The sequence below is a fragment of the Anomaloglossus baeobatrachus genome, chromosome 5 (genome assembly GCF_048569485.1).
Source record: "Anomaloglossus baeobatrachus isolate aAnoBae1 chromosome 5, aAnoBae1.hap1, whole genome shotgun sequence".
NCBI classification, from domain to species: Eukaryota; Metazoa; Chordata; class Amphibia; order Anura; family Aromobatidae; genus Anomaloglossus; species Anomaloglossus baeobatrachus.
The window spans coordinates 599,419,869-599,447,485 of NC_134357.1; the positions used below are offsets into that span (position 1 = coordinate 599,419,869).

The 27,617-nt window shown below is 50.3% G+C and overlaps 2 protein-coding genes across 4 annotated transcripts in view; one reads left to right on the forward strand and one right to left on the reverse strand.

Annotated features, from left to right (window-relative positions):
* WIPI1 (WD repeat domain, phosphoinositide interacting 1) overlaps window positions 1-11,771 on the forward strand; it is a 66,492-nt gene extending 54,721 nt beyond the window's left edge. The window contains exons 9-13 of one of the 2 annotated variants that reach the window (XR_012754394.1): window positions 3,716-3,877; window positions 3,954-4,061; window positions 6,808-6,923; window positions 6,998-8,098; window positions 8,189-11,771. Coding sequence is in view for 1 of the 2 variants with exons in the window: in XM_075351543.1 (XP_075207658.1) it covers window positions 3,716-3,877; window positions 3,954-4,061; window positions 6,808-6,923; window positions 6,998-7,098; window positions 11,606-11,647 (529 nt within the window). In the remaining variant the exon portion in view is untranslated. The remainder of the gene's footprint in view (window positions 1-3,715; window positions 3,878-3,953; window positions 4,062-6,807; window positions 6,924-6,997; window positions 8,099-8,188) is intronic. The other variant, XM_075351543.1, reaches the window with a different exon arrangement.
* Window positions 10,676-27,617, reverse strand: part of ARSG (arylsulfatase G) — a 75,962-nt gene continuing 59,020 nt past the window's right edge. The window contains exons 9-12 of one of the 2 annotated variants that reach the window (XM_075351541.1): window positions 19,095-19,203; window positions 16,332-16,449; window positions 15,816-15,906; window positions 10,676-12,084 (exon numbers count right to left, since the gene is read on the reverse strand). In XM_075351541.1, the coding sequence (XP_075207656.1) occupies window positions 11,792-12,084; window positions 15,816-15,906; window positions 16,332-16,449; window positions 19,095-19,203 (611 nt within the window). In that variant the 3' untranslated portion in view covers window positions 10,676-11,791. The remainder of the gene's footprint in view (window positions 12,085-15,815; window positions 15,907-16,331; window positions 16,450-19,094; window positions 19,204-27,617) is intronic. The other variant, XM_075351540.1, reaches the window with a different exon arrangement.

The window sequence follows — 27,617 nt, forward strand, 5'->3', positions numbered from 1 at the left end:
GCCCTGTCCTCTGTTATATCTTGTGTGAAGTCTCTTCCGCACAGTCCTCACTGTGGTGCTGATCACAGCACTGTCCTCTGTTATATCTTGTGTGAAGTCTCCGCACAGTCCTCACCGCGGTGCTGATCACAGCCCTGTCCTCTGTTATATCTTGTGTGACGTCTCCGCACAGTCCTCACTGCGGTGCTGATCACAGCCCTGTCCTCTGTTATATCTTGTGTGACGTCTCCGCACAGTCCTCACTGCGGTGCTGATCACAGCCCTGTCCTCTGTTATATCTTGTGTGAAGTCTCCGCACACCTATTACCGCGGTGCTGATCACAGCCCTGTCCTCGGTTAGATCTTGTGTGAAGTCTCTGCACATTCCTCATCGCGGTGCTGATCACAGCCCTGTCCTCTGTTATATCTTGTGTGAAGTCTCCTCCGCACAGTCCTCATCGCGGTGCTGATCACAGCACTGTCCTCTGTTATATCTTGTGTGACGTCTCCTCTGCACAGTCCTCACCGCGGTGCTGATCACAGCACTGTCCTCTGTTATATCTTGTGTGAAGTCTCCTCCGCACAGTCCTCATCGCGGTGCTGATCACAGCACTGTCCTCTGTTATATCTTGTATGAAGTCTCCGCACAGTCCTCATCGCGGTGCTGATCACAGCACTGTCCTCTGTTATATCTTGTATGAAGTCTCCGCACAGTCCTCATCGCGGTGCTGATCACAGCCCTGTCCTCGGTTATATCTTGTGTGAAGTCTCCGCACAGTCCTCATCGCGGTGCCAGTCGGAGGAATATGGAGGGCGATGGGGAGATCTCTACTATTTTGCTCAGTGTATGATCAGGTTGTACTTCCTCTCGGTCACCAGCAGAGGGCGCCCTGTCACTCTTTTTAGTTAGTGCAGCTCTGGGTAGGGACAGTCCAGCGCCCGGTGCTGAGCACCCGGTGGAGCCGGCAGCGCCTGCATCTACATGGAGTTCCCTCCAAATCCCGGCTTCCAGGAGATCAGTCTCCAGAATTATAACAAGGTTTATGCAGCAAAATCCTGAGCGCAGAGCAATGAAAGCCTTTACAGCAGCGCAGACCCTGCGCAGAACATGCAGGACAACGCAGCACGCGTCACCAGGCATCATAGGGAACGAGGACCTCGCCTGGATCGCCAGTGGTCTGCTTCTCTAGTGGTCTCTTACACGTATTGCCACAGGTGGTCGCTCCTTCAGGGGTCCGCACTTGTATCATTACAGGAGGAAATTTACTCAGGGGTCCTCATGAGTAGGAGTCGTTTCACTCAGGGGTCCGTACATGTGCTGCCATAGGAGGCGTCTCACTCAGGGGTCCTCACATGTGCTGCCATAGGAGGCGTCTCACTCAGGGGTCCGCACATATGCTGCCATAGGAGGCGTCTCACTCAGGGGTCCGTACATGTGCTGCCATAGGAGGCGTCTCACTCAGGGGTCCGTACATGTGCTGCTATAGGAGGCGTCTCACTCAGGGGTCCGTACATGTGCTGCCATAGGAGGCGTTTCACTCAGGGGTCCGTACATGTGCTGCCATAGGAGGCGTCTCACTGAGGGGTCCGTACATGTGCTGCCATAGGAGGCGTCTCACTCAGGGGTCCGTACATGTGCTGCTATAGGAGGCGTCTCACTCAGGGGTCCGCACATGTGCTGCCATAGGAGGCGGCTCACTCAGGGGTCCGTACATGTGCTGCCATAGGAGGCGTCTCACTCAGGGGTCCGTACATGTACTGCTATAGGAGGCGGTTCCCTCAGGGGTCCGCATGTATGTCGCCACAGCATCACATCAGATCTTCCATGATCCTGGCCAGATAATATACTCAGTTATGGTTTTACAACTGTATAGTACATAAAGCACCAACCAAGTCACTGGGCCTTACCGTGAAGGCTGCCACTGGGCCTTACCGTGAAGGCTGCCACTGGGCCTTACCGTGAAGGCTGCCACTGGGCCTTACCGTGAAGGCTGCCACTGGGCCTTACCGTGAAGGCTGCCACTGGGCCTTACCGTGAAGGCTGCCACTGGGCCTTACCGTGAAGGCTGCCACTGGGCCTTACCGTGAAGGCTGCCACTGGGCCTTACCGTGAAGGCTGCCACTGGGCCTTACCGTGAAGGCTGCCACTGGGCCTTACCGTGAAGGCTGCCACTGGGCCTTACCGTGAAGGCTGCCACTGGGCCTTACCGTGAAGGCTGCCACTGGGCCTTACCGTGAAGGCTGCCACTGGGCCTTACCGTGAAGGCTGCCACTGGGCCTTACCGTGAAGGCTGCCACTGGGCCTTACCGTGAAGGCTGCCACTGGGCCTTACCGTGAAGGCTGCCACTGGGCCTTACCGTGAAGGCTGCCACTGGGCCTTACCGTGAAGGCTGCCACTGGGCCTTACCGTGAAGGCTGCCACTGGGCCTTACTGCCGAGGAAGCTGCCGGACCTTGCCGCCGGAGCTTACCGTGAAGGCAGCCGCTGGGCCTTACCGCGAAGGCTGCCACTGGGCCTTACCGCGAAGGCTGCCACTGGGCCTTACTGCCGAGGAAGCCGCCGGAGCTTACCGTGAAGGCAGCCGCTGGGCCTTACCGCTGAGGCAGCTGCTGTTATGCACGTATTTGATGTAATGCCTGTGTCCCTGCACTATTCTGCTTATCCGCTGCATCAGGGACACCGACATACTCGCCTCCACCGCCTTCCATGTGCTCTCCTGCTACTTTGTGCTCCCAGGGCCTGCGCACACCGCACAGGTCCCCCGGGAGTGCGCTTAGAGCGTGCACATCTTCCCTGCTCTTAAAGGGCCAACATACTATTACCTATAAGGGCCTCTCGGCCTATGGCTGAGAGGCACTAGGTACTTAAAGCATTCTCCCTTTAGGTGTCTGTGTGTCTAGTGGTCAAGTTCCGTGTATCCTGTCCCTGTACCTGTCAGTATCTGCCATACCTTCCTTACCTGCACGAGCCGTCCGCTCTGCACGAGCCGTCCGCTCTGCACGAGCCGTCCGCTCTGCACGAGCCGTCCGCTCTGCACGAGCCGTCCGCTCTGCACGAGCCGTCCGCTCTGCACGAGCCGTCCGCTCTGCACGAGCCGTCCGCTCTGCACGAGCCGTCCGCTCTGCACGAGCCGTCCGCTCTGCACGAGCCGTCCGCTCTGCACGAGCCGTCCTCTACCGTATTGACAAGTCACAATGCTTCTATTAGAATTTCCGTCAGACGACTAAGACAACAGTGTCACCTCAGCTCCATGTTCACAGATGCACAGAACCTTGGACCTCCTGTGACCCCTGCAGGGGGCTCAGTGGGGTTCTGAAGCTGTCCTTGGGGCTGAACCCATTGGGATATACCTTCCAAGCCCAGTTTTTCTACCTTCATTGCCCCTTTATCCTGCGGTCTCTGCTCTTTGTGTATATATTTGAGTCTCTTCCTCAGGTAGGGTATAACAAAGCATCTGAAGGAACATCTCGGTGAAAGCTTTGGGACATCACGCTTTGGTTGTGTCACATCTACAAGACTTTGTTTTTTACTTTTTTAATCAATCTATGGACATCACTTTATAATGCTTTTCTAATTGAGTCCCCTGCCCCACTTTGGCTTATTCTACACCATATTCCACCCCATTAATGCGTGTGGAACATCTTACCCCTGTTGGGTTACAATCTGTTATCTTACTAAAGTTTAGGATGTGCGGCCGATCTTTTGTGTCTATTATATTACTATTTTTCTCCCTAGATCGGAGGAAAACTCTTCTTGGAGCGGCTACATGGGCAAGATGTTCATGGCTGCTTCTACTTACCTCCCATCCCAAGTGTCAGACATGATGAACCAGGACCGCGCCTTCGCCACTGTCCGCCTCACCTTCGCGGGGCACAAGAATGCTTGCACGCTGGTGACGTAAGTGCCTTAACACCTTCAGCACTGGACACGGTTTTCCTGGTGTCAGAAAATGACAGTAATCATCTGGTTTTAGGATCCAGAAACTGCCACGGCTCCTGGTTTCTTCTTCCAGTGGCCATCTCTATATCTATAACCTGGACCCACAAGATGGCGGCGAGTGTGTCTTAATAAGGAAGCACAGGTAACAAAGACGCTATAGTGTGAATGGTGTCTGTGATCACGTTTATAATTCTATGGAAAGTGATATAAAATATTCAGACTCCTCCTGCTCCTCAGTCATGTGACATCTAGACTGGTTGATGGGTTCCTCCTCCTCTGCTGCTTGGTCATGTGACATCTAGACTGGTTGACGGGTTCCTCCTCCTCTGCTGCTTGGTCATGTGACATCTAGACTGGTTGATGGGTTCCTCTTCCTGCTCCTCGGTTATGTGACATTTAGACTGGTTCCTCCTCTGCTGCTTGGTCATGTGATATTTAGACTGGTTGATGGGTTCCACCTCTTGCTCTTCGGTCATGTGACATCTAGACTGGTTGACTGGTTCCTCCTCCTGCTCCTCGGTTATGTGACATTTAGACTGGTTGACAGGTTCCTCCTCGGTCACATAGACTGATTACCAGGCTTCTCCTCCTCCCTCGGTCACATAACATGTAGATTGATTGCTGGGCTCCATCTAATCCTCCTCACCTTGATCACGTGACATCTAGACTGGTTGCCTGGCTCCTCCACCTCCTCTCTTGGTCACTGATTGCTATGCTTCTCCTAATCCTCCTCCCATAATCTCATGATGTCTAGAGTGGTTCATGGGCTGCTATTATCAGTCATGTGCTGGTCTGACAGCTCCTCCTATTCTTCCTCCTTCAATCACCAGGTATCTATTGGCTTGGCGTGTTCCTCTTCGGTCACGAAGACTGAATATCAGGTTTCTCCTACTTTCCATTACATGACGTATAGACAGATTTCTCGGCTTCTCTACATCTTCCCTCGGTCGTGTGATGTATAGCCAGGTTGCTGACTCCTCAACCTCCTCCCTCGATCACGTGCCATCTAGACTGGTTGCTGGGCTGCTGCTTCTTCAGGTGTACTGTCTAGCCTAGTTGTCAGACTCCTCCACCTCATCCCTCGATCACATGCCTTCTAAACTAGTTGCCGGGCTCCTCCTCCCTCAATAGCCAACCCTTTAAACTGCTTGGTGTGCTCCTCAGTAATGTAGATTGATTATTGTTGTTATCCTCCTCTCGGTCACGTGACAACTAGTCTGGCTGTCGGGCTTGTGCTGCTTGGTCATTTGACTTCTAGAGTGATAGCCAGGCCCCCCCCTCCTCGGTCATGTGTTCTCTAGACTGGGGGCCGGGCCCCCTCCTCTTCTTTGGTCTTGTGACACCTAGACTGGCTCCTACTCCTCTTTGGTCACCTGATGTCTTGACTGGTTGCTGGGGTCCTCCTTGGTCACATAGACTGATTACCAGGCTTCTCCTCCTCCATCGGTCACAGGACATGTAGACTGGTTGCCATGCCCCTCCTTATCTTCCTGACACCTGAACTGGTTGCTCCTCGGTCACATTGACTTATTACCTGGTTTTTCCTTGCTTAATCACGTGATGTATAGATGGGTTGCGGGGCTCCGCCACCACCTCCCTTGGTCATGTGACATCTACACTGGTTGCTTGGCTCTTCCACCTGTCCCCTCTGTGAAGTGACATGTAGACTCGTTGCCCTGATGTCTTATGTGGCCAGGCTGAGCGGCGCCCCCTCAACGCCTTCTGCTCCTCGGTCAAGTGACATCTATACTGATTGCCATGAGCCTCCTCTTTCTCTTGTGTAGTGCCGGGTTTATTATATGAACCTCATCGTTGGTCATGTGACATATAGACTGGTTGTCAGGCTACTCCTATTCCTCTTCCCTTGTTTACATGACATCTGGACTGGTTCCTGTGTTCCTCCCTCAGCCACATGGCATCTAAACTGGTTTCTGGGCTCCTCCTCGGTCACGTGGACTGATTACCAGTTTTCTCCTCCTGCCTTGATGCCATGACTTCTAGACTGGGCTCCTCCACATCTTACCTTAGTCACTTGACATCTAGACTGGTTCCTGGACTCCTCCTCGATCATATAGAACGATTTACAGGTTTCTCTTCCTCCTTCAGTCACATGACATGTGAACTGGTTGCTGGACTCCTCCTAATTCTCCTCCCTCAAACACCAGACGTCCAGCTTGGTAAACTGATTACCAGGTTTCTACTCCTCTCAATCACATGCCATCTAGACTGATTGCCGGGCTTCTCCACCTCCTTTTTCTTTAGTCAAGTGATGTCTAGCCTGGTTGCTGGGCTCCTTCACCCCTTGTAGACCGATTGCCGGGCTTCTCCACCTCCTTTTTCTTCAGTCAAGTGATATCTAGCCTGGTTGCTGGGCTCCTTCACCTCTTGTAGACCGATTGCGGGGCTTCTCCACCTCCTTTTTCTTCAGTCACGTGATGTCTAGCCTGGTTGCTGGGCTCCTTCACCCCTTGTAGACTGATTGCCGGGTTCTTCCTAATCCTCCTCCCTTAATTCCCACATCTAAACTGCTTGGCGGGCTCTTCCTGTTTCACATAGACTGATTGAGGAGGAGGAGAATTCTGGTAATCACGTGACCTTTAGACTTGATGCTGGGCTCCTCCATCTTCAGTCACGCAATCTCCAGCCTGGTTGCTGGGCATCTCCACCTCCTCCTTTGAGCACTTGACATTTTTACTGATTGTTGGGCTCCTCCTTCAATTATGTAACGTCTAGCCTGTTTGCCGGGCTTCTCCATCTCATCCCTTGATCATGTGATGTTTAGACTGTTTGCCAGGCACCTCTTTCCTCATTTGCATGATGTCTAAACTAGTTTACCGGTCTTCTTTGTCATGTGCTGGCTATATTGTGTTGACCTTTTCTCCTTGCAGCCTCCTTGGTTCTGGGAAGATGGATGGTGTTGGGGAAGGGGATATGGAGTCTCTGTCCCCCGTGTCTTATGCGGCCACTGTGGCCAGGCCAAGCGGCGCCCCCTCCAGTATGGCAGGTGAGACTCACGTAACCAACAATGCCTTCTTGGGGTTTTCCTCAATGGTCTAACATCAGCTGTTTGTTCCTCAGGATACTCGGAGGATGGAGGGGCACTGCGCGGGGAGCTGCTGCCAGAACATGAATTCGCTGTGGGGCCAGTGCAACTGGATGATGAGAAGGAGTTTCCTCCTGTGAGCATTTACGGTCCCTGAGCTATGGCGTGGGGGAGGGCAAGGGGCATTAACCCTTACATTCCTGTTGACCTTGCTCTTGCACAAATAAGTCAGGTGTACATTAACCCTTTGTGCAATAGGTGGCTTATAAAGTCCCTCTATGGAAGGTGCATCACAAGGGTTAAGCATCAGAGCGGTGCATTGTGCACATCAGCAGTGTGAGCTGGTGACGCTCATATCCCCCTCCTCTCAAGGATAGTATTGTCCCATTTCCAGTGTACAGGGGATGGTCTGAATATTTTGCAGGTTAGATTGTGTACAGCGATTGGAAAGCTCCTCCAGCCTGCGGAGGCTTATAGTTCCTGGGCCGTAGTGCCACACTGTGGCTGTATGGATGTACTGCAGCCAGGGAAGTGTGACCCCCGATGCTCTCAGAGAAATGTACCATCCACCTTTATAAAATGTGTGTACCCTCAGTCCAGAGAGGGAATATTGGTTAGTGTTCTATGAAAGCTGAAGAAATGTCTAGTGATGGTCCAGAATTATCCAAACAGTGACAAATCTCTTACAATGGAAGTGACAGGGAGTTCTCAGCATGTGGCTTTCAGCTCTAGTTACGTGGGCTTTATAAAAACATCACTTGTTTAGGACATTGCAACATCAGATGGAAATAGCAGCCTGAGCGAGAAGAAACTTCAAGAACGGCCAAATCCTCAAAAGAAGGAAAGTGCAGGCGAGACTAGTAACACCAGACACCACGACGATGACAACTAAAAACCCAGAGAGAAGAAGCTCCAGGAGCGGACATGTCGTCAGTTATAAGAAAGTGCAGGCGAGACTAGTAACACCAGACACCACAACGAAAAACCCAGAGAAAAGAAGCTCCGGGAGTGGACATATCGACAGTAATAAGAAAGTGCAGGCGAGACTAGTAACACCAGACACCTCAACTACAACTAAAAAGCCAGAGAGAAGAAGCTCCGGGAGCGGACATATCGACAGTAATAAGAAAGTGCAGGCGAGACCAGTAACACCAGACACCACGACGAAAAACCCAGAGAGATGTCCGCTCCCAGAGCTTCTTATCAACAGTAATAAGAAAGTGCAGGCGAGACTAGTAACACCAGACACCACCACGACATCTAAAAACCAAGAGAGAAGTTCCAGGAGCAGACATATCATCAGTAATAAAATGCAGGCGAGACTAGTAACACCAGACACCACCACGATGACAACTAAAAACCCAGAGAGAAGAAGCTCCAGGAGCGGACATATCGACAGTAATAAGAAAGTGCAGGCGAGACTAGTAACACCAGACACCACGACGAAGAAGCTCCGGGAGCGGACATATCGTCAGTCATAAGAAAGTGCAGGCGAGACTAGTAACACCAGACACCACCACGACATCTAAAAACCAAGAGAGAAGAAGTTCCAGGAGCAGACATATCGTCAGTAATAAAATGCAGGCGAGACTAGTAACACCAGACACCACGACATCTAAAAACCCAGAGAGAAGAAGTTCCAGGAGCGGACATATCGACAGTAATAATAAAATGCAGGTGAGACTAGTAACACCAGACACCACCACGACATCTAAAAACCCAGAGAGAAGAAGCTCCGGGAGTGGACAGATCGTCAGTAATAAGAAAGTGCAGGCGAGACTAGTAACACCAGACACTTCAACTACAACTAAAAACCCAGAGAAGAAGCTCCGGGAGCGGACATATCGACAGTAATAAGAAAGTGCAGTCGAGACTAGTAACACCAGACACTACGACGAAGAAGCTCCGGGAGCGGACATATCGTCAGTCATAAGAAAGTGCAGGCGAGACTAGTAACACCAGACACCACCACGACAACTAAAAACCCAGAGAGAAGAAGCTCCAGGAGCGGACATATTATCAGTGGTAGTAAGAAAGTGCAGTCGAGACTAGTAACACCAGACACCACCACGACAACTAAAAACCCAGAGAGAAGAAGCCCCTGGAGCGGACATGTCGTCAGTAATAAGAAAGTGCAGGCGAGATCGGTAACACCAGATACCTGAAAGCCAAACCACAGAGAGAAGAAACTGTGGAATCCGGCATATCTACAGCATTAAGAAGGAAATCATGGGCACAATAGGTGACACCAGACACCTCGAAGATGTATAAAAACCCAACCCAAGAGAAGAAACTCCAGAGGCGGACATATCTACAATGTTAATAAGAAAGTACAGCAAGATCAGTAACACGAGACCTAAAAACCAAACCAGACAGAGGAGAAAGTCCAGACATGGACATAGCCATAGTGTTAATAAGAAGGAAAGCTCAGGCAAGATCAGCCACCTCGAAGAGAACTAAAAAGCGAACCAGAGTAAGATTTAACTCCAGGAGCGGACATATCTACTCTAGTGTAAAGAAGGAAATCACGGGCGAGGTCATCAACACTAGATACCGCAAAGATGTATATAACCAAACCAAGTAAATAAACTCCAGGAGCGGCCATAGCTAAAGTGTTAAGAGGACTGAAAGCACCGGCGAGATCAGCAACAACAGACTCCTCAAAGACGTAAATAATCAGAGAGAGAAGAAACTTACAGGAGAAGACCTATCTACAGTGTTAAGAAGGAAAACCAAGGGTGACATTAGCTCAACAGAAGACAAGAGAAGGGCAATGATGTAGACAAGTTCAGAAGACTCTGTGCAGTCCAGAAGGTTATCTGGAAGGGTCCATCTACTCCTGCTGGAGGCTCTATCCCACCAGTGATGGTTATAATGGCCTGAATAGAAGGGCTGAACACAATTTCCTGCACACAAAACAATGGTTCCCTTGCCCGGTTGGTGAGTGTAGAATACATTCATTATTGACAGGATGACGAGCCACCAATAACGATGATTTCCATCCAACATGAACAATCCAATACCTGCTGAACTTTCACAAGTTTCAAAGTTGTCCCAACCTGCCGTCTATGCTACATGTATGGGGACAGATGACATTTAATATGAAATACTTGTGACCAGACTTTGACCGAAAACACACAAGCCACACGGTGATCCAACGTCTACCACAATAAGGAGAAAAGCATGAGCGTGTGATCCATAGAAGACACTGGTAGAAGGTGATGGACATATTGGAGCTGACTGAAGATGTGACTGTGGCTGGAGGGAGCAGGATCAAGCGTGCATGTGGATATGGCATATTTACCCATCATGTATGCAGCCCGTCTGTGGCTGCAGCTCATGTGCCAGTGTCTGCAGCCAATCTGTGTCTGCAACCCATGGGCCCGTGTATGCAGCCCGTCTGTGTCTGCAGCTCATGGGCCAGTGTATGAAGCCCAGGGGCCAGTGTATGCAGCCCATCTGTGTCTGCAGCCCATGGGCCCGTGTCTGCAGCCAGTCTGTGTCTGTCTGCAGCCAGTGAACCTGTGTATGCAGCCCATGGGCCTGTACATGCTACTGAGAAGAAACTATTGCCCATCATTCTGTGTCCTACCTCTCTAATGCTATTAAAGGGCCACTGATCAGAATATAAGCAGCTGATTGGCCGGCGTGTTACACGGCATAAATCAAGTCAGAAACATCTAATTCAAATATACTCTATAGTGATTGGTCAGAGGAATCCCGGCCACACGGAAACACTCATTATAGTGGAATACTGTTTATTGGCGGGGGGCCCGGACCTCCATCGTACCAGACCTCCATAACAGCAGAGAGAAAACCAATGGGAAAGAGCTACAAAACATAGAGAGATGGCTGCACCGGCCCCCGAGGAGTCCTGAGCTCACTGCCTGCAGACAATCATCATCCACCTATTATTATTACTAATAATGATAATTGTCCGGACACCGCAGCGTCTGGGACCCTGGAGGATTCCTCCAGCCAAATCCTGACGGCTCCTGTCACATCCATTGTCCTGGGTGAAAGGGAAAATACTTCTGGGCCTGACTGTAAACGTGCTATTGTGGGTATTACACACCGCAAGAAATCCGGCATACCATGTAATGTTACAGCGAAGCAGAGCGTGTCCCCTATATTACACCAGAGACCTGGACCAGGCACTATCTGTGTAATGTTATGGTGTAGCAGAGCCCTTATAGCAGGAGCATTGTACCCTATATTACACCAGAGACCTGGACCAGGCACTATCTGTGTAATGTTAGTGTAGCAGAGTGTCCCTTATATCAGGAACATTGTACCCTATAGTACACCGGAGACCTGGACCAGGCACTATCTGTGTAATGTTACAGTGAAGTAGAGTGTCCCTTATATCAGGAGCGTTCTCCCTTACACTAGTGGCCTCTACCTCTCCTTATACACTATGGGGGAGAGCTATTACGATGATGTAATATTGGGGGATCACACACCGGGGGGTGGCAGATGCTTCTCTATTTTGTCCCCTGGGTTCTCCTAGTACAGGGGCTCGCGCTTTGGTCTTGGATGTCGCCTCCCGCCGCCATGTTTCCGCTCCCTGGGTCTTTGCATGCTGTACTAATCTCACTACCTGCTCTCTGGAGAATCAGGCGCTTCTGTTTTGATTTTGGTAGATAAGTTTGTGCCGTGGAGGTCAGAAAGACGATTGGCCGTGACCAGAAGCCAAAAAGCTGAAGTGCACACAGGATGGGGTATGGGGCAACGCCACCACCTTGTCATAGTCAATTCTGTATTTTATATCATGTTGTAAGTTTATTAAACTCTATAATCCGCAAGACACATTCCTTGTTTATAAGGAATTAATGGTGGCCACCCTCTGCCGCCTCCTTACAGCGGCACGCCGGGAGCGCCGGATTACAGCACAGGACCACTGATGGATTCTGGGAGTAGTCAGCTGTGGACACATTGTCGGTACGGACATCATCCTGAAGGTCTGCCATCGCCTGGACAATCAGAGGAAGGAGCTGCTGGTACTCCTTACTTCCCTGGGCCACTGGGGTCTTCTCCTGAGGGTCCCGATACAGGTTGAAGAGCAGAGGAGGATCATAAAGTTGAGGGCGGCCGATACTCCCATCACAGGCTAAAGCACCACCTGCCACAAAAAATATGGAAACAAAATGTGTTTTACCTGCTATGCAACTTTAGCTAAAGAAATATCAAGGTACGGAGAGAAGTATGGGGGAGAGCAGGGGGGAAGTTTAGGAGGAGGGCAATGGGGTGTGGGGAGGAGGTCTTGAGGGCAGGGTGTGTCTGATGTAGGTTAGTCTAGAGGAGAGTAGAGGTGTGAGTGGTCTGATGAAAAGTAGTCTAGAAGAAAGCAGGGACGAGGGCAATGATGGGTGGGTAGTCTGGAGGAGAGCAGGGAGGTTGTAGGTAGACAGCATGGTTGAGAGCAGGAGTGACGGGTGTCTGATTGGAGGGCAGGGAGTTTGGGAGGAAGGCACTTGAATGGAGGGTAGGTCGTGTGTGGACGGACAGACAGTCTGGAAGAGGGCCGGTCGTGTGTGGACGGATAGACAGTCTGGAAGAGGGCCGGTCGTGTGTGGACGGATAGACAGTCTGGAAGAGGGCCGGTCGTGTGTGGACGGATAGACAGTCTGGAAGAGGGCCGGTCGTGTGTGGACGGACAGACAGTCTGGAAGAGGGCCGGTCGTGTGTTGACGGACAGTCTGGAAGAGGGCCGGTCGTGTGTGGACGGACGGACAGTCTGGAAGAGGGCCGGTCGTGTGTGGACAGACAGTCTGGAAGAGGGCCGGTCGTGTGTGGACGGACAGACAGTCTGGAAGAGGGCCGGTCGTGTGTGGACGGATAGACAGTCTGGAAGAGGGCCGGTCGTGTGTGGACGGATAGACAGTCTGGAAGAGGGCCGGTCGTGTGTGGACGGACAGACAGTCTGGAAGAGGGCCGGTCGTGTGTGGACGGACAGACAGTCTGGAAGAGGGTCGGTCGTGTGTTGACGGACAGTCTGGAAGAGGGCCGGTCGTGTGTGGACGGACGGACAGTCTGGAAGAGGGCCGGTCGTGTGTGGACAGACAGTCTGGAAGAGGGCCGGTCGTGTGTGGACGGACAGACAGTCTGGAAGAGGGCCGGTCGTGTGTGGACGGATAGACAGTCTGGAAGAGGGCCGGTCGTGTGTGGACGGACAGACAGTCTGGAAGAGGGCCGGTCGTGTGTGGACGGATAGACAGTCTGGAAGAGGGCCGGTCGTGTGTGGACAGACAGTCTGGAAGAGGGCCGGTCGTGTGTGGACAGACTGTCCGTCCACACACGACCAGCCCTCTTCCAGACTGTCTGTCCGTCCACACACGACCAGCCCTCTTCCAGACTGACAGTCTGGAAGAGGGCAGGTTGTGTGTGGATGGAGTCAGGCGGCTGTCTGCTCCACCAGGTTAGGACAGGGAACAAAGTGTACTAACTGCACCCCATAACTTATAATCACAAGAAGTGAGGGCTGCAGATTGCTGGATCACAGGACACCAGGAATGTCGGAGGGAGGAAGCTTTCTCTCCACTGCCTGCGAGAACATCAGATACAACATGTGGTGGCCGGGCTCCAGGCTCTGCCAGGATCTGTACCTAGAAGCAGCACATCCAGCATGTATGATGGAGGGCAGGTAGTTTGGGAGGAAGGCACTTGAAAGGAAGGCAGGTTGTGTCTGGACGGACAGACAGTCTAGAAGAGGGCAGGTCATGTGTGGACGGACAGACAGTCTGGAAGAGGGCAGGTCGTGTGTGGACGGACAGACAGTCTGGAAGAGGGCTGGTCATGTGTGGATGGGCAATCTGGAAGAGGGCAGGTAGTGTGTGGCCAGACAGACAAGTCTGGAAGAGGGCAGGTAGTGAATGGATGGGCAATCTGGAAGAGGGCCGGTCGTGTGTGGGCGGTCGGACAGTCTGGAAGAGGGCAGGTTGTGTGTAGACGGACAGACAGTCTGGAAGAGGGCAGATTGTGTGTGGCCGGACAGACAAGTCTGGAAGAGGGCAGGTAGTGAATGGATGGGCAATCTGGAAGAGGGCAGGTCGTGTGTGGGCGGTCGGACAGTCTGGAAGAGGGCAGGTAGTGAATGGATGGGCAATCTGGAAGAGGGCAGGTCGTGTGTGGGCTGACAGTCTGGAAGAGGGCAGGTCGTGTGTGGACAGACGGACAATCTGGAAGAGGGCCGGTCGTGTGTGGACGGACAGACAGTCTGGAAGAGGGCAGGTCGTGTGTGAGCGGACAGTCTGGAAGAGGGCCGGTCGTGTGTGGACGGACAGACAGCCTGGAAGAGGGCAGGTCATGTGTGAGCGGACAGTCTGGAAGAGGGCCGGTCGTGTGTGGACGGACAGACAGTCTGGAAGAGGGCAGGTTGTGTGTGGATGGACAGACAGTCTGGAAGAGGGCAGGTCGTGTGTGGACAGACAGTCTGGAAGAGGGCCGGTCGTGTGTGGATGGACAGACAGTCTGGAAGAGGGCCGGTCGTGTGTGGACAGACAGTCTGGAAGAGGGCCGGTCGTGTGTGGATGGACAGACAGTCTGGAAGAGGGCAGGTCGTGTGTGGATGGAGTCAGGCGGCTGTCTGCTCCACCAGGTTAGGACAAGGAACAAAGTGTACTAACTGCACCCCATAACTTATAATCACAAGAAGTGAGGGCTGCAGATTGCTGGATCACAGGACACCAGGAATGTCGGAGGGAGGAAGCTTTCTCTCCACTGCCTGCGAGAACATCAGATACAACATGTGGTGGCCGGGTGCCAGGATCTGTACCTAGAAGCAGCACATCCAGCATGTATGATGGAGGGCAGGTAGTTTGGGAGGAAGGCACTTGAAAGGAAGGCAGGTTGTGTCTGGACGGACAGACAGTCTAGAAGAGGGCAGGTCGTGTGTGGACGGACAGACAGTCTGGAAGAGGGCAGGTCGTGTGTGGACGGACAGACAGTCTGGAAGAGGGCAGCTCGTGTGTGGACGGACAGACAGTCTGGAAGAGGGCTGGTCGTGTGTGGATGGGCAATCTGGAAGAGGGCAGATAGTGTGTGGGTGGTCTGAGGAAAAGTAGTTAAGAGGAAAGCAAGGAGGAGTTTGGGTAGGCGGTCTGAAGGAGGCCAGGATGGGTGCGTGGGATGGAAGAGGCCACGCATGGTGTGAGAGCAGAATGGAGACTGGATTGCTGGTGGTGTGGAACAGTACAGCGTTTTCAGCTTCCCAACCTAACATGTTAGGATCTGGAATCATGCGGAGAAGATCCCCAGTCACCTTTTATCCTGGCCTGATGTAATAATAATCCATGTTGCACGTTCTGTGCTTTCAGCTACAGTTGTGACTGCACCGAGGCAGGAGACCTCCACACTGGAACCAGAAGAAGGTGGTGGTCTCTGCGCTGCTGGACAATGATGAGTCAGACATTTTATCCACATTCAAAGGTAGCTTATTTCAACGCATTTCAAAGTGACCCTCACTTCTTCAGGAAAGCCACCAGGTGACTATACTGAAGAAGTGAGGACCACACCAGGCCTTCTCCTCGTTCTCCAGCAGCACGAGACAACCACATGGTTCTGGTTTGGTTTTGGATCTGGTTTGGTTTTGGATCTTCCTCAGCTTTTGGGCTGGTGGCTGTTTCTTAACTATATACAGAGTTGTCTCATGCACAACCTTACAAGGTGAGTGCTTCAACCCCCCTATTTTATGCCATTTGTCCCCGGTAAGACCCTATTGCACTTGTTTGTCCACAGATCACTCAGTAGTAGGACACACTATATGTATATTATTGGGTGAGGGATATAAATTGGTATGGATACCCTCCCACAACCCTGACCTTCCACACATGAGCTTTTCCATTTGTTATGCACCTGTGGTATAAAATGCCTTGTAGGGTCCCAATCGTAGGGCTTTTATGTCCCCAATTTTTCCTGCAGCTCCACTGTTGGGGTGATACATGACCTAAGGAGGGAAAGGAAAATGTAATTTCTAATATAAAGGTAGCCAGAGCCAGGCGGCTGTCTGGTCCACCAGGTTAGGACAGGGAACAAAGTGTACGAACTGCACCCCATAACTTATCACAAGAAGTGAGGGCTGCAGCTTGCTGGATCACAGGACACCAGGAATGTCAGAGGGAGGAAGCTTCCTCTCCATAGGCTGCGAGAACATCAGATACAACATGTGGTGGCCGGAGAGCAGGCTTTGCGAGGATCTGTACCTAGAAGAGCATATCCAGTATGGGAAATTATCCGGAACAGACTCCACTTTGAAGTATTTTCCATAAGACACGGGATGTTCTCGCTGGCAGGATGTAAGCAGATTTAGCCACTTCTTGCCTTTCCCTAGTAAGGACCTCTGAGGTCAGCGGAACACATGCTGCCACTCACCCGCGGCACGTCCTCTCCTCCCACCAACATCTTGGACACGTCTTTTCCATCAAACCGTCGATTGGCAGGTAGCGTGGCCTGTGCCAGGGCCACTAATGTGGGGAAAATGTCCAGAGTACTGAGGAAGGGGAGAGAAACATCAAAGAAAGTCATTAACAGTCAGGTCCAGGATTTATTTCATCTGATGACCACTGGATGCCCACTTGGGCCCCGGCATCATAACTAAACTGACCGCCACACACCTGGGCCCCGGCATCATAACTAAACTGACTTCGCCACACACCTGGGCCCCGGCATCATAACTAAACTGACCGCGCCACACACCTGGGCCCCGGCATCATAACTAAACTGACTGCGCCACACACCTGGGCCCCGGCATCATAACTAAACTGACCGCCACACACCTGGGCCCCGGCATCATAACTAAACTGACTGCGCCACACACCTGGGCCCCGGCATCATAACTAAACTGACTGCGCCACACACCTGGGCCCCGGCATCATAACTAAACTGACTGCGCCACACACCTGGACCCCGGCATCATAACTAAACTGACCGCCACACACCTGGGCCCCGGCATCATAACTAAACTGACTGCGCCACACATCTGGGCCAGAACCATAACTAAATTGTGCCACACACCTGGGCCCCGGCATCATAACTAAACTGACTGCACCACACATCTGGGCCAGAACCATAACTAAACTGACTGCGCCACACATCTGGGCCAGAACCATAACTAAACTGACTGCGCCACACATCTGGGCCAGAACCATAACTAAACTGCGCCACACATCTGGGCCAGAACCATAACTAAACTGCGCCACACATCTGGGCCCCGACATCATAACTAAACTGACTGCGCCACACATCTGGGTCGGAATATTAAACTGACTGCGCCACACATCTGGGCCCTGGCATCATAACTAAACTGATTGCGCCACACATCTGGTCTCCAGTATCGCGGCTCAATAGCCTTGATCACACATCTGGGCCCCGGCATCACAGCCCGCACCACACATCTGGGCCCCAGCATCACAGCTCGCACCACACATCTGGACCCCGGCATGACAGCCCACACCACACATCTGGATCCTGGCATCACAGCACACATCTGGGCCCAGCCTCACAGCCTGCAGCACACATCTGGGTCCCGGCATCACAGCACCACTGAAGACACATACAAGGGTGAGACATGAGAGGGTGACATTTTTAGTGACTAATTTCAATACAATACCAGTTATCAGACTTGCGGTCCGCAGTCAGACGTCACAAGCAATATGTAGGGACATTACGCCGTTACTGCCAGACCGGTGGAGGAGGCGCGGACATTTCTGCACAGCTCTTATCAGCACCGTGCCCTCCGGGTTAATAAATCTCAGGTCACAGGGATCATTAAGGTGATAACACACGGTTAATATTGACTTGTCCTCAGCTGGTGCAAAGTTCATCCTCCAACTCATCAAGATCTGGACCCGATTTACTGACCCATCACCTGGCGGGGGGTTATGCAGCCGTGTCCTGGCTGGGGGGGAGGGGGATTAGCAGCGATGCCCTGGCTGGGGGGGATGGGCAGCAGTGCCCTGGCTGGGGGGGATGGGCAGCCGTGCCCTAGCTGGGGGGAGGGGGGTGGGATTAGCAGCGGTGCCCTGGCTGGGGGGAGGGGGGATTAGCAGCGGTGCCCTGGCTGAAGGGGATGGGCAGCCGTGCCCTGGCTGGGGGGAGGGGTGATTAGCAGCAATGCCCTGGCTGGGGGGTGATGGGCAGCTATGCCCTGCCTGGGGGGATTAGCAGCGATGCCCTGGCTGGGAGAGGGGGGGGGGGGGGATTTAGCAGCGGTGCCCTGGCTGGGAGAGAAGAATGAGCAGCTGTGCCCTGGCTTAGAGGGGAGCATGAGCAGCGGTGCCGTGGTTTAGAGGGGAGCATGAGCAGCGGTGCCCTGGCTGAAGGGCAGGGATTGGCAGCGGTGCCCTGGCTGGGGGGGATTGGGCAACGGCACCCTGGCTGGGGGAGCTGGGGGAAAATCGGCAGTGATGCCCTGGCTGGGAGTGGAAGATAATAACCCAGCCAGGGCATCACTGATTATCAGCTGTGCCCTGGCTGGGGGGAATTGGCAGCAGTGCCCTGCCTGGGAGGGATCATGAGCAGCAGTGCCCTGGCTGGGTGGATTGACCGGCAGCGGTGCCCTGGCTGGGGTAATTAGCAGCGGTGTCCTGGCTAGGATGAGAGGATTAGCAGTGGTGCCCTGGCTGGGAGGGGAGGATTAGCAGCGGTGCCCTGGTTGGGGGAAATTAGCAGCAGTGCCCTGGCTGGGGGGGCGGGGGAAATCGGCAGCAGTGCCTTGGCGGGGGGGGGAAATCGGCAGCAGGGCCCTGGCTGGGATGATGGGCACTGGTGCCCTGAGACCATCTTGGGCTTGAAACTCCTAGGCCCAGCTGTAAACGAAATACTCATCCTTCACACCACAATGCCTCACGCCTCTGCCATGTGCTGTGTATAAAAGACATGTTCATATATTTACCATCAGCACTACTATCCTAGTAATGCTACTAACTTCACCCATGTGCACTGAGTACTGAGACACAATAAATTCACCCATGTGCACTCCGAGTACTGAGACACAATAAGCAATCATCATTATATAACACAAGAACTACATATAGCAGGCCTGGCTCTCCAGCACTATATACATGGTCTATGGTATACATCCCTGTGTTACTTCCCAGACTTTACAATTACCGTCCACAGGACTTAGCAGCTTACCTTAATAATGCAGAGCTTGTGCGGTTTGGTGGAATATGCCCAGGCCAATACACCACGGCAGGGACCCGGTGACCCCCTTCCCATGTGGTTTGCTTTGCGGAGCTTCCACCTGGACACAGACAAGATGGACTCTTGTGGTCATTGCATCCTCATGCTGTAGAAGAGATGGCACTAACAATACACTGCACTATGGCGCTCTATTCTGTATAATGGCGTGGTGCCAGGTAGGATAAGGCAGAGATCAGAAGAACCTCCCGTTTAGTCCTAGAGATCAGATGCCACCTCTGAAGGTGCCAACACATCTGCAAACTGGCTGTATGACCGCCATGTAGAACACACTTATCAAATGATTGGTATGATCCCACCAGCCCCGACATGGCGACTTCTGGCAGGACCATAATCAAATGATTGGTATGAGCCCACCAGCCCCGACATGGCGACCTCTGGCAGGACCATAATCAAATGATTGGTATGAGCCCACCAGCCCCGACATGGCGACCTCTGGTAGGACAATAATCAAATGATTGGTATGATCCCACCAGCCCCGACATGGCGACCTCTGGTAGGACCATAATCAAATGATTGGTATGATCCCAACAGCCCCGACATGGCGACCTCTGGTAGGACCATAATCAAATGATTGGTAAGATCCCACCAGCCCCGACATGGCGACCTCTGGTAGGACCATAATCAAATGATTGGTAAGATCCCACCAGCCCCGACATGGCGACCTCTGGTAGGACCATAATCAAATGATTGGTAAGATCCCACCAGCCCCGACATGGCGACCTCTGGCAGGACCATAATCAAATGATTGGTATGAGCCCACCAGCCCCGACATGGCGACCTCTGGTAGGACCATAATCAAATGATTGGTATGATCCCAACAGCCCCGACATGGCGACCTCTGGTAGGACCATAATCAAATGATTGGTAAGATCCCACCAGCCCCGACATGGCGACCTCTGGTAGGACAATAATCAAATGATTGGTATGATCCCACCAGCCCCGACATGGCGACCTCTGGTAGGACAATAATCAAATGATTGGTATGATCCCACCAGCCCCGACATGGCGACCTCTGGTAGGACCCTAAACCTAATATTTATCAGACCTGCCAGTATTGGGGCAGAAGCTACAATGTAAAGGACAGGTAGGATCCAGCATGGACTACAAACAACCCTAGGCTGATGGAAGGAGATCAGCCAGATATGGAGGCCATCTTTACCTTCAACAGTATATACTGCAAAACCTCAAAAAAAACTGACCAGCACCCCCGAACAGAAGAAAGCGAGTGTGAATAGGCTCAAGCTGCTGTGACGGCAGAATACACAAAGAAGAAGAAGGCAGCAGTTTGTGAGAACGTGTCTGCGCACTAAGAGTACAGGACATGCCACCTGCCAAAGGCGGTTTATAATTAGCGCATGATCCGACCTGCCCGTCCCATCTGCAGCCTTCACCCCCGGAGATGTCCTACAGTGTTTACATACCTCCTCATGTGCACAGTGCTGGGGTATGTGTGCGTGTCTATATATATATACACACACACACACACACAGTATACATGTCTTGTGTGTATATACACAGTACTGTGGAATGTGTGCATGTGATATATATATGTAGGTAGGTATGTGTGTGTGTGTGTAGCGTGTCATACATACAGTATGTAGGTGTGTGTATATACTCAGTGTCTATCATCTATTATATACACAGCAGGTGAAATAAGTATTGAACACGTCACCAATTTTCTAAGTAAATATATTTGTAAAGCTGCTATTGACCTGAATTTCTCACCAGATGTTGGTCACAACCCATCCAACCCACACAGGAAAAGAAATCACCAGAGATGTGTAATAATGAGAAATGACACAAGGTATTGACCACATAAATAAATACGGACAGAGCATGTTCCCCACATACGTCTGGCAGATGTGATGGAGGATTTGGCAAAACAGAGCCAGGCTTGGATATTGTGTAAGAAAAGACTACAGTCTTGTCACGTCACTCACAGGCCGGACATAGGAAGAATATAGGACACAACCAGGGCTGGCCAATGTTCCTGCAGCTCCTTTAATGGTTCTCTCCGACTCTTTGCTTCCCGGATCAATTTTCTTCTCTACCAATTTTTGCATGACGGCCAGTTATAGGTAATGTCACTGTTGTGTCAAATTTAGCCCCTTCTTGATGATGTCTTCACAGTGTCCATGGAAGATCTATGCTTTGGAATGTTTTTTGTCCCTTCTTCTGATAACTTTCCACCCTTTGCTTTGTTGTCAGCGGTTTATGGATCAGAAAATATCAGGAAAATCCACCCTGAACAGCAAAACGTTCACTGGGGTTAATTAGAATGGCTGTAAATGCCGGCAGCCGATCACAGACTACTGTGTAAATGTGACCGGGGAATCTGCACACAACCACAGCCCGAATTATAAGAGAGTAATTACACTTACGCAATCGCATTATTGCAGATTTATTATTTTTAATATGGCAATAGATTACACCAGCAATCAGAGTAATAAAAGTTAAAGTCTCATAAAAGGACACATTAAAAAAAAATATTATACCAATAAGTACATGCAGTTTTGTAAAAACAAAAAAAGTACACCCGTTTGGTGTTGCCATGTCTGGAGCAACGTTATCTATAAAACTATCATACTATTTAACCCCTTCAGTAAATAGCATAAGGAAAATAAAAAATGTGGCAAAAAACTGCTGCTTCATTCATCATACCACCGGAAAAGAAGTGGAATTAAACAAGATCAAAAAGTTAACCGCAAATAAAAATAAATCACTGAAAACATCATCTGGTCCCGAAAAAATATGCCGCCATACAGCTCCAGCAGTGAAAAAGTAACAAAGCCGCAGCTCTGAGAAGAAGACCACACAAGTACTGTTATGTTTTCTATAAAAGTGTTTTTATTGTGGAAAAGCAGCAAAACAGGAAAGATAATAGTGTGGCATCGCTGGAGTCGTACTGACCCGAAGGATAAAGCCGTCTAATCACGTACAGTTAGGTCCAGAAATCTTTGGCCAGTGACACAATTTTGGCGAGTTGGGCTCTGCATGCCACCACATTGGATTTGAAATGAAACCTCTACAACAGAATTCAAGTGCAGATTGTAACGTTTAATTTGAAGGTTTGAACAAGAATATCTGATAGAAATTGTAGGAATTGTCACATTTCTTTACAAACACTCCACATTTTAGGAGGTCAAAAGTAATTGGACAAATAAACCAAACTCAAAAAAAAAAATTTTTTTTTCAATATTTTGTTGCGAATCCTTTGGAGGCAATCACTGCCTTAAGTCTGGAACCCATGGACATCACCAAACGCTGGGTTTCCTCCTTCTTAATGCTTTGCCAGGCCTTTACAGCCGCAGCCTTCAGGTCTTGCTTGTTTGTGGGTCTTTCCGTCTTAAGTCTGGATTTGAGCAAGTGAAATGCATGCTCAATTGGGTTAAGATCTGGTGATTGACTTGGCCATTGCAGAATGTTCCACTTTTTTGCACTCATGAACTCCTGGGTAGCTTTGGCTGTATGCTTGGGGTCATTGTCCATCTGTACTATGAAGCGCCGTCCGATCAACTTTGCGGCATTTGGCTGAATCTGGGCTGAAAGTATATCCCGGTACACTTCAGAATTCATCCGGCTACTCTTGTCTGCTGTTATGTCATCAATAAACACAAGTGACCCAGTGCCATTGAAAGCCATGCATGCCCATGCCATCACGTTGCCTCCACCATGTTTTACAGAGGATGTGGTGTGCCTTGGATCATGTGCCGTTCCCTTTTTTCTCCAAACTTTTTTCTTCCCATCATTCTGGTACAGGTTGATCTTTGTCTCATCTGTCCATAGAATACTTTTCCAGAACCGAGCTGGCTTCATGAGGTGTTTTTCAGCAAATGTAACTCTGGCCTGTCTATTTTTGGAATTGATGAATGGTTTGCATCTAGATGTGAACCCTTTGTATTTACTTTCATGGAGTCTTCTCTTTACTGTTGAGTTAGAGACAGATACACCTACTTCACTGAGAGTGACTGGACTTCAACTGGACTGGACATCAACTGGACTTCAGTTGATGTTGTGAACGGGTTCTTCTTCACCAAAGAAAGTATGCGGCGATCATCCACCACTGTTGTCATCCGTGGACGCCCAGGCCTTTTTGAGTTCCCAAGCTCACCAGTCAATTCCTTTTTTCTCAGAATGTACCCGACTGTTGATTTTGCTACTCCAAGCATGTCTGCTATCTCTCTGATGGATTTTTTCTTTTTTTTCAGCCTCAGGATATTCTGCTTCACCTCAATTGAGAGTTCCTTAGACCGCATGTTGTCTGGTCACAGCAACAGCTTCCAAATGCAAAACCACACACCTGTAATCAACCCCAGACCTTTTAACTACTTCATTGATTACAGGTTAACGAGGGAGACGCCTTCAGAGTTAATTGCAGCCCTTAGAGTCCCTTGTCCAATTACTTTTGGTCCCTTGAAAAAGAGGAGGCTATGCATTAGAGAGCTATGATTCCTAAACCCTTTCTCCGATTTGGATGTGAAAACTCTCATATTGCAGCTGGGAGTGTGCACTTTCAGCCCATATTATATATATAATTGTATTTCTGAACATGTTTTTGTAAACAGCTAAAATAACAAAACTTGTGTCACTGTCCAAATATTTCTGGACCTAACTGTATACCGCAAGGTGATGAGTGTAAAAAACCCTAAGATCACAGTACGGTGCGGCTCACATTTATCCTGCACTCTACACTGAGCGCTTACACTGGAGATTATGTGTAAAACTCTGAAATATGCGATTCAGACAGGACCCCTGATGGAAGATTCCCTATGATGAGGCAGATGGAAGCACCGTGAACTCTTTCTTTCCTATGATCCGGCGGTGCCCATCTTTTCAGTGGTGCATAAAAGCGCAATCAGTCACAGCTTTGTGTAATTCTGAAAATGACACCACTGAACAGAGGCCAGACAGAGTCCACAGTAACTCCTCTGCCTCAATATCGTGAATGGATCCCTCAGGGTTGTTATCTGAATCACATAATTCGGAGATTGAGATGAAAACAGGGATGTAAGTGCTCAGCGTAAAGTGCAGGATAAATGAGGTCCAAAATATTCAGGAAAATATTCCCAATAAAAGCTGCAACTCAAACCACAAAAAAAACAATCAGGTCTGTCATGTGTGAATGGAAGTATAGAGGATAGGCTAGGTCTCCCTCCAAAAGAAAACCAGCAAAACCTGCGCTACGAAATTCAAATGCCCCCCTCCTTCAAACCCCACAGTGTGCCTAAACCACATATAGTGTCCATGTGTGGCATTACTGCAGTGAGGGGAGCCCACTCAATTTACAGGGCGTGTGTATCCAGAAGCACCAGCAGGGCACAATGTATTACGATACGAAACGATACCATCATTTCCCACGGGATCAATAAAGTGTATCACAGCAGCACAACTTAAATCATAACATGAATTAGATAATTGACGAGACAGTGGAGGTGACAGAAGAACATTGTACATTAGATTAGGACATGCACAGCGGGGACTGAAAGTAGAAGAAGTAAAGTAGACCTTCACCTGATGATGTAACACTAATGTCATTGCAGTGACACAAATGATTTCCTATATTTCTCCTTCTTACACCTCAGAAGGATTCGCCGGTTACTGAAGTCTCTCCTGTCTCATGAACAGCTCATATAATGGATGTGCATTATTATTCAGAATCGCCAGACACGTGTTCTCCTCTCCACGACCTCCTCACAAGAGTCCAGATTGCAGCCACCAGCAGCGGAGCTCGCCTTCTTGATAAGCTTATTCACCCGCACACTACCACCCCAGCATATGAGTGCAGAAAAGATGGCACTTGCCACTACAGACTGGTAGAACATTTCTAACATTTTGCTGCACACCTTAAAAGACCTCAGTTTCCTTAGGAAATACAATCTGCTCATCCCCTTCTTGTATACCCTCTCTGAGTGGCCTCTCCAGTCCAGTTTGCTATCCAGGTGGACCCCCAAATATTTGTAACTCTCCACCTGCTCCACCTCCTGACCAGCAATAGTGATCGGTACATTCCATCTTTCTCCTGCTATAGTTGGCCACCAACTGTATTGGCACTACAATGTATGGGCACTACAATGTATGGGCACTACAAAGACAAATTTGCAATTTTCTCTCCAAATCATCCATTGCTACTCATTTCTGGGAAACACCCATGGAATCAAAATAGTCATTACACATACAAATTCCCTTAAGGGGTGTAATTAATTGAGTCACTTGAGGGGATTTCTGCTTTTCTGGTGCTTAGGGGCTCTTAGACAGGCAGAGATAGATGTGAAATAATTAGGTGGGAAGCTGCACTGAACAGTTTGCCCACATCAAGGGTGCACTGAGCGCCTGTATGTGGATTGAACAGTCATTCTGTATGGATTCCCTTTAACAGGGGTGTGTAGACTTTATATATTCACTGTGTATACACACAAATATGGACATGCACTTGGGCTGAGGAAATAAAATGTTCAATTATGTATTACATCATAAAACACGGAGCAAAACTGTCACTGAAAAAGACTTTGGTCCCTAACGTGTGGTCTACCCATACACCATTGCCAGGAAGCTGCTGCCAAAGCAAATAAAATAGTGGGATGCATTATCATGGACAGACAATCTCATGCCTGGCCTTCTGTGCACCTTAAACTGACAAACAAAAAAATATCTAATGAAACACAACAACAAGAACAATAATGAGATCGACGCTCATTGACCAGCGCTCCGTCAGTATTGTATCGGCCCCATAAAAGATTATGACAGGATAATTACAGATGACAAAGCAAAGGCTGAGATATTAAACAGGCACTTTTCATCGATGTTCACCAAGGAAGTGACTGTGCCAGTGATCATTCAACAAGGCAAAAATCCGTCCCCTCCCTCGATATAACTAATTTAACCCAAGAAGACGTACGCCTGTGTCTGAGTAAATTACACATTGACAAATCCCCCGGGCCAGATGGCATTCATCCACAGATATTGAAGGAAATGAGCTCAGTAACTATCGTCCGGTAAGTCTGACATCAGTGGTGTGCGAGGTGTTTGAGGGCATTTTATGAGATGACATGCAAAATATATATTCGAGAGAATAATCTAATAACTGACAGACAGCATGGATTCATGAAAGATAAATCGTGTCTGACCAACCTGTTGGGGTTCTATGAGGAGGTAAGTGCAAACCTGGATATTGGTAATGCAGCTGAGGGGATTTATCTGATAATATACCAAATAACAGCCTTATACTGAAGCTACAGAAGCCGCGACCAGGGGAAACTATAGCAGATGGGTAAGGAATTGGCTAAAAGATAGGAAACAAAGAGTAGTCATGAATGGTATGTTCTCTAAATGGGCTATAGTCAGCAGTGGGGACCGCAGGGATCTGTACTGGGAGCAGTGGGGGCCGCAGGGATCTTTGCTGGGAGCAGTGGGGTCCGCAGGGATCTGTACTGGGAGCAGTGGGGACCACAGGGATCTGTACTGAAAGCAGTGGGGACCACAGGGATCTGTACTGAAAGCAGTGGGGACTGCAGGGATCTGTGCTGGGAGCAGTGGGGACCGCAGGGATATGTACTGGGAGCAGTGGGGACCACAGGGATCTGTGCTGGGAGCAGTGGGGTCCGCAGGGATCTGTACTGGGAGCAGTGGGGACCACAGGGATCTGTACTGAAAGCAGTGGGGACCACAGGGATCTGTACTGAAAGCAGTGGGGACTGCAGGGATCTGTGCTGGGAGCAGTGGGGACCACAGGGATCTGTGCTGGGAGCAGTGGGGACCACAGGGATCTGTGCTGGGAGCAGTGGGGTCCGCAGGGATCTGTACTGGGAGCAGTGGGGACCACAGGGATCTGTACTGAAAGCAGTGGGGACCGCAGGGATATGTACTGGGAGCAGTGGGGACCACAGGGATCTGTGCTGGGAGCAGTGGGGTCCGCAGGGATCTGTACTGGGAGCAGTAGGGACCACAGGGATCTGTACTGAAAGCAGTGGGGACCGCAGGGATCTGTACTGGGAGCAGTGGGGACCGCAGGGATCTGTGCTGGGAGCAGTGGGGACCGCAGGGATATGTACTGAAAGCAGTGGGGACCGCAGGGATCTGTACTGGGAGCAGTGGGGACTACAGGGATCTGTACTGGGAGCAGTGGGGACCACAGGGATCTGTACTGGGAGCAGTGGGGACCACAGGGATCTGTACTGGGAGCAGTGGGGACCACAGGGATCTGTGCTAAAATCGATTCTTTTTAATCTCTTTATTAATGATCTTGTGGATGGGATTGACAGTAAAGTGTCAGTCTTTGCTGATGACACCAAACTATGTAACAGATTAAACACTGACCTTGATATAGTATAGAAGGATCTGGATAAGATGTGGGAATGGGCAGACACCGGACAGAGGAGAAGTAATGGTGATAAATGTGGAGTAATGCACCAAGGACGGAATCATTCTATAGCTGCGTATACATTATATGGAAGTAAC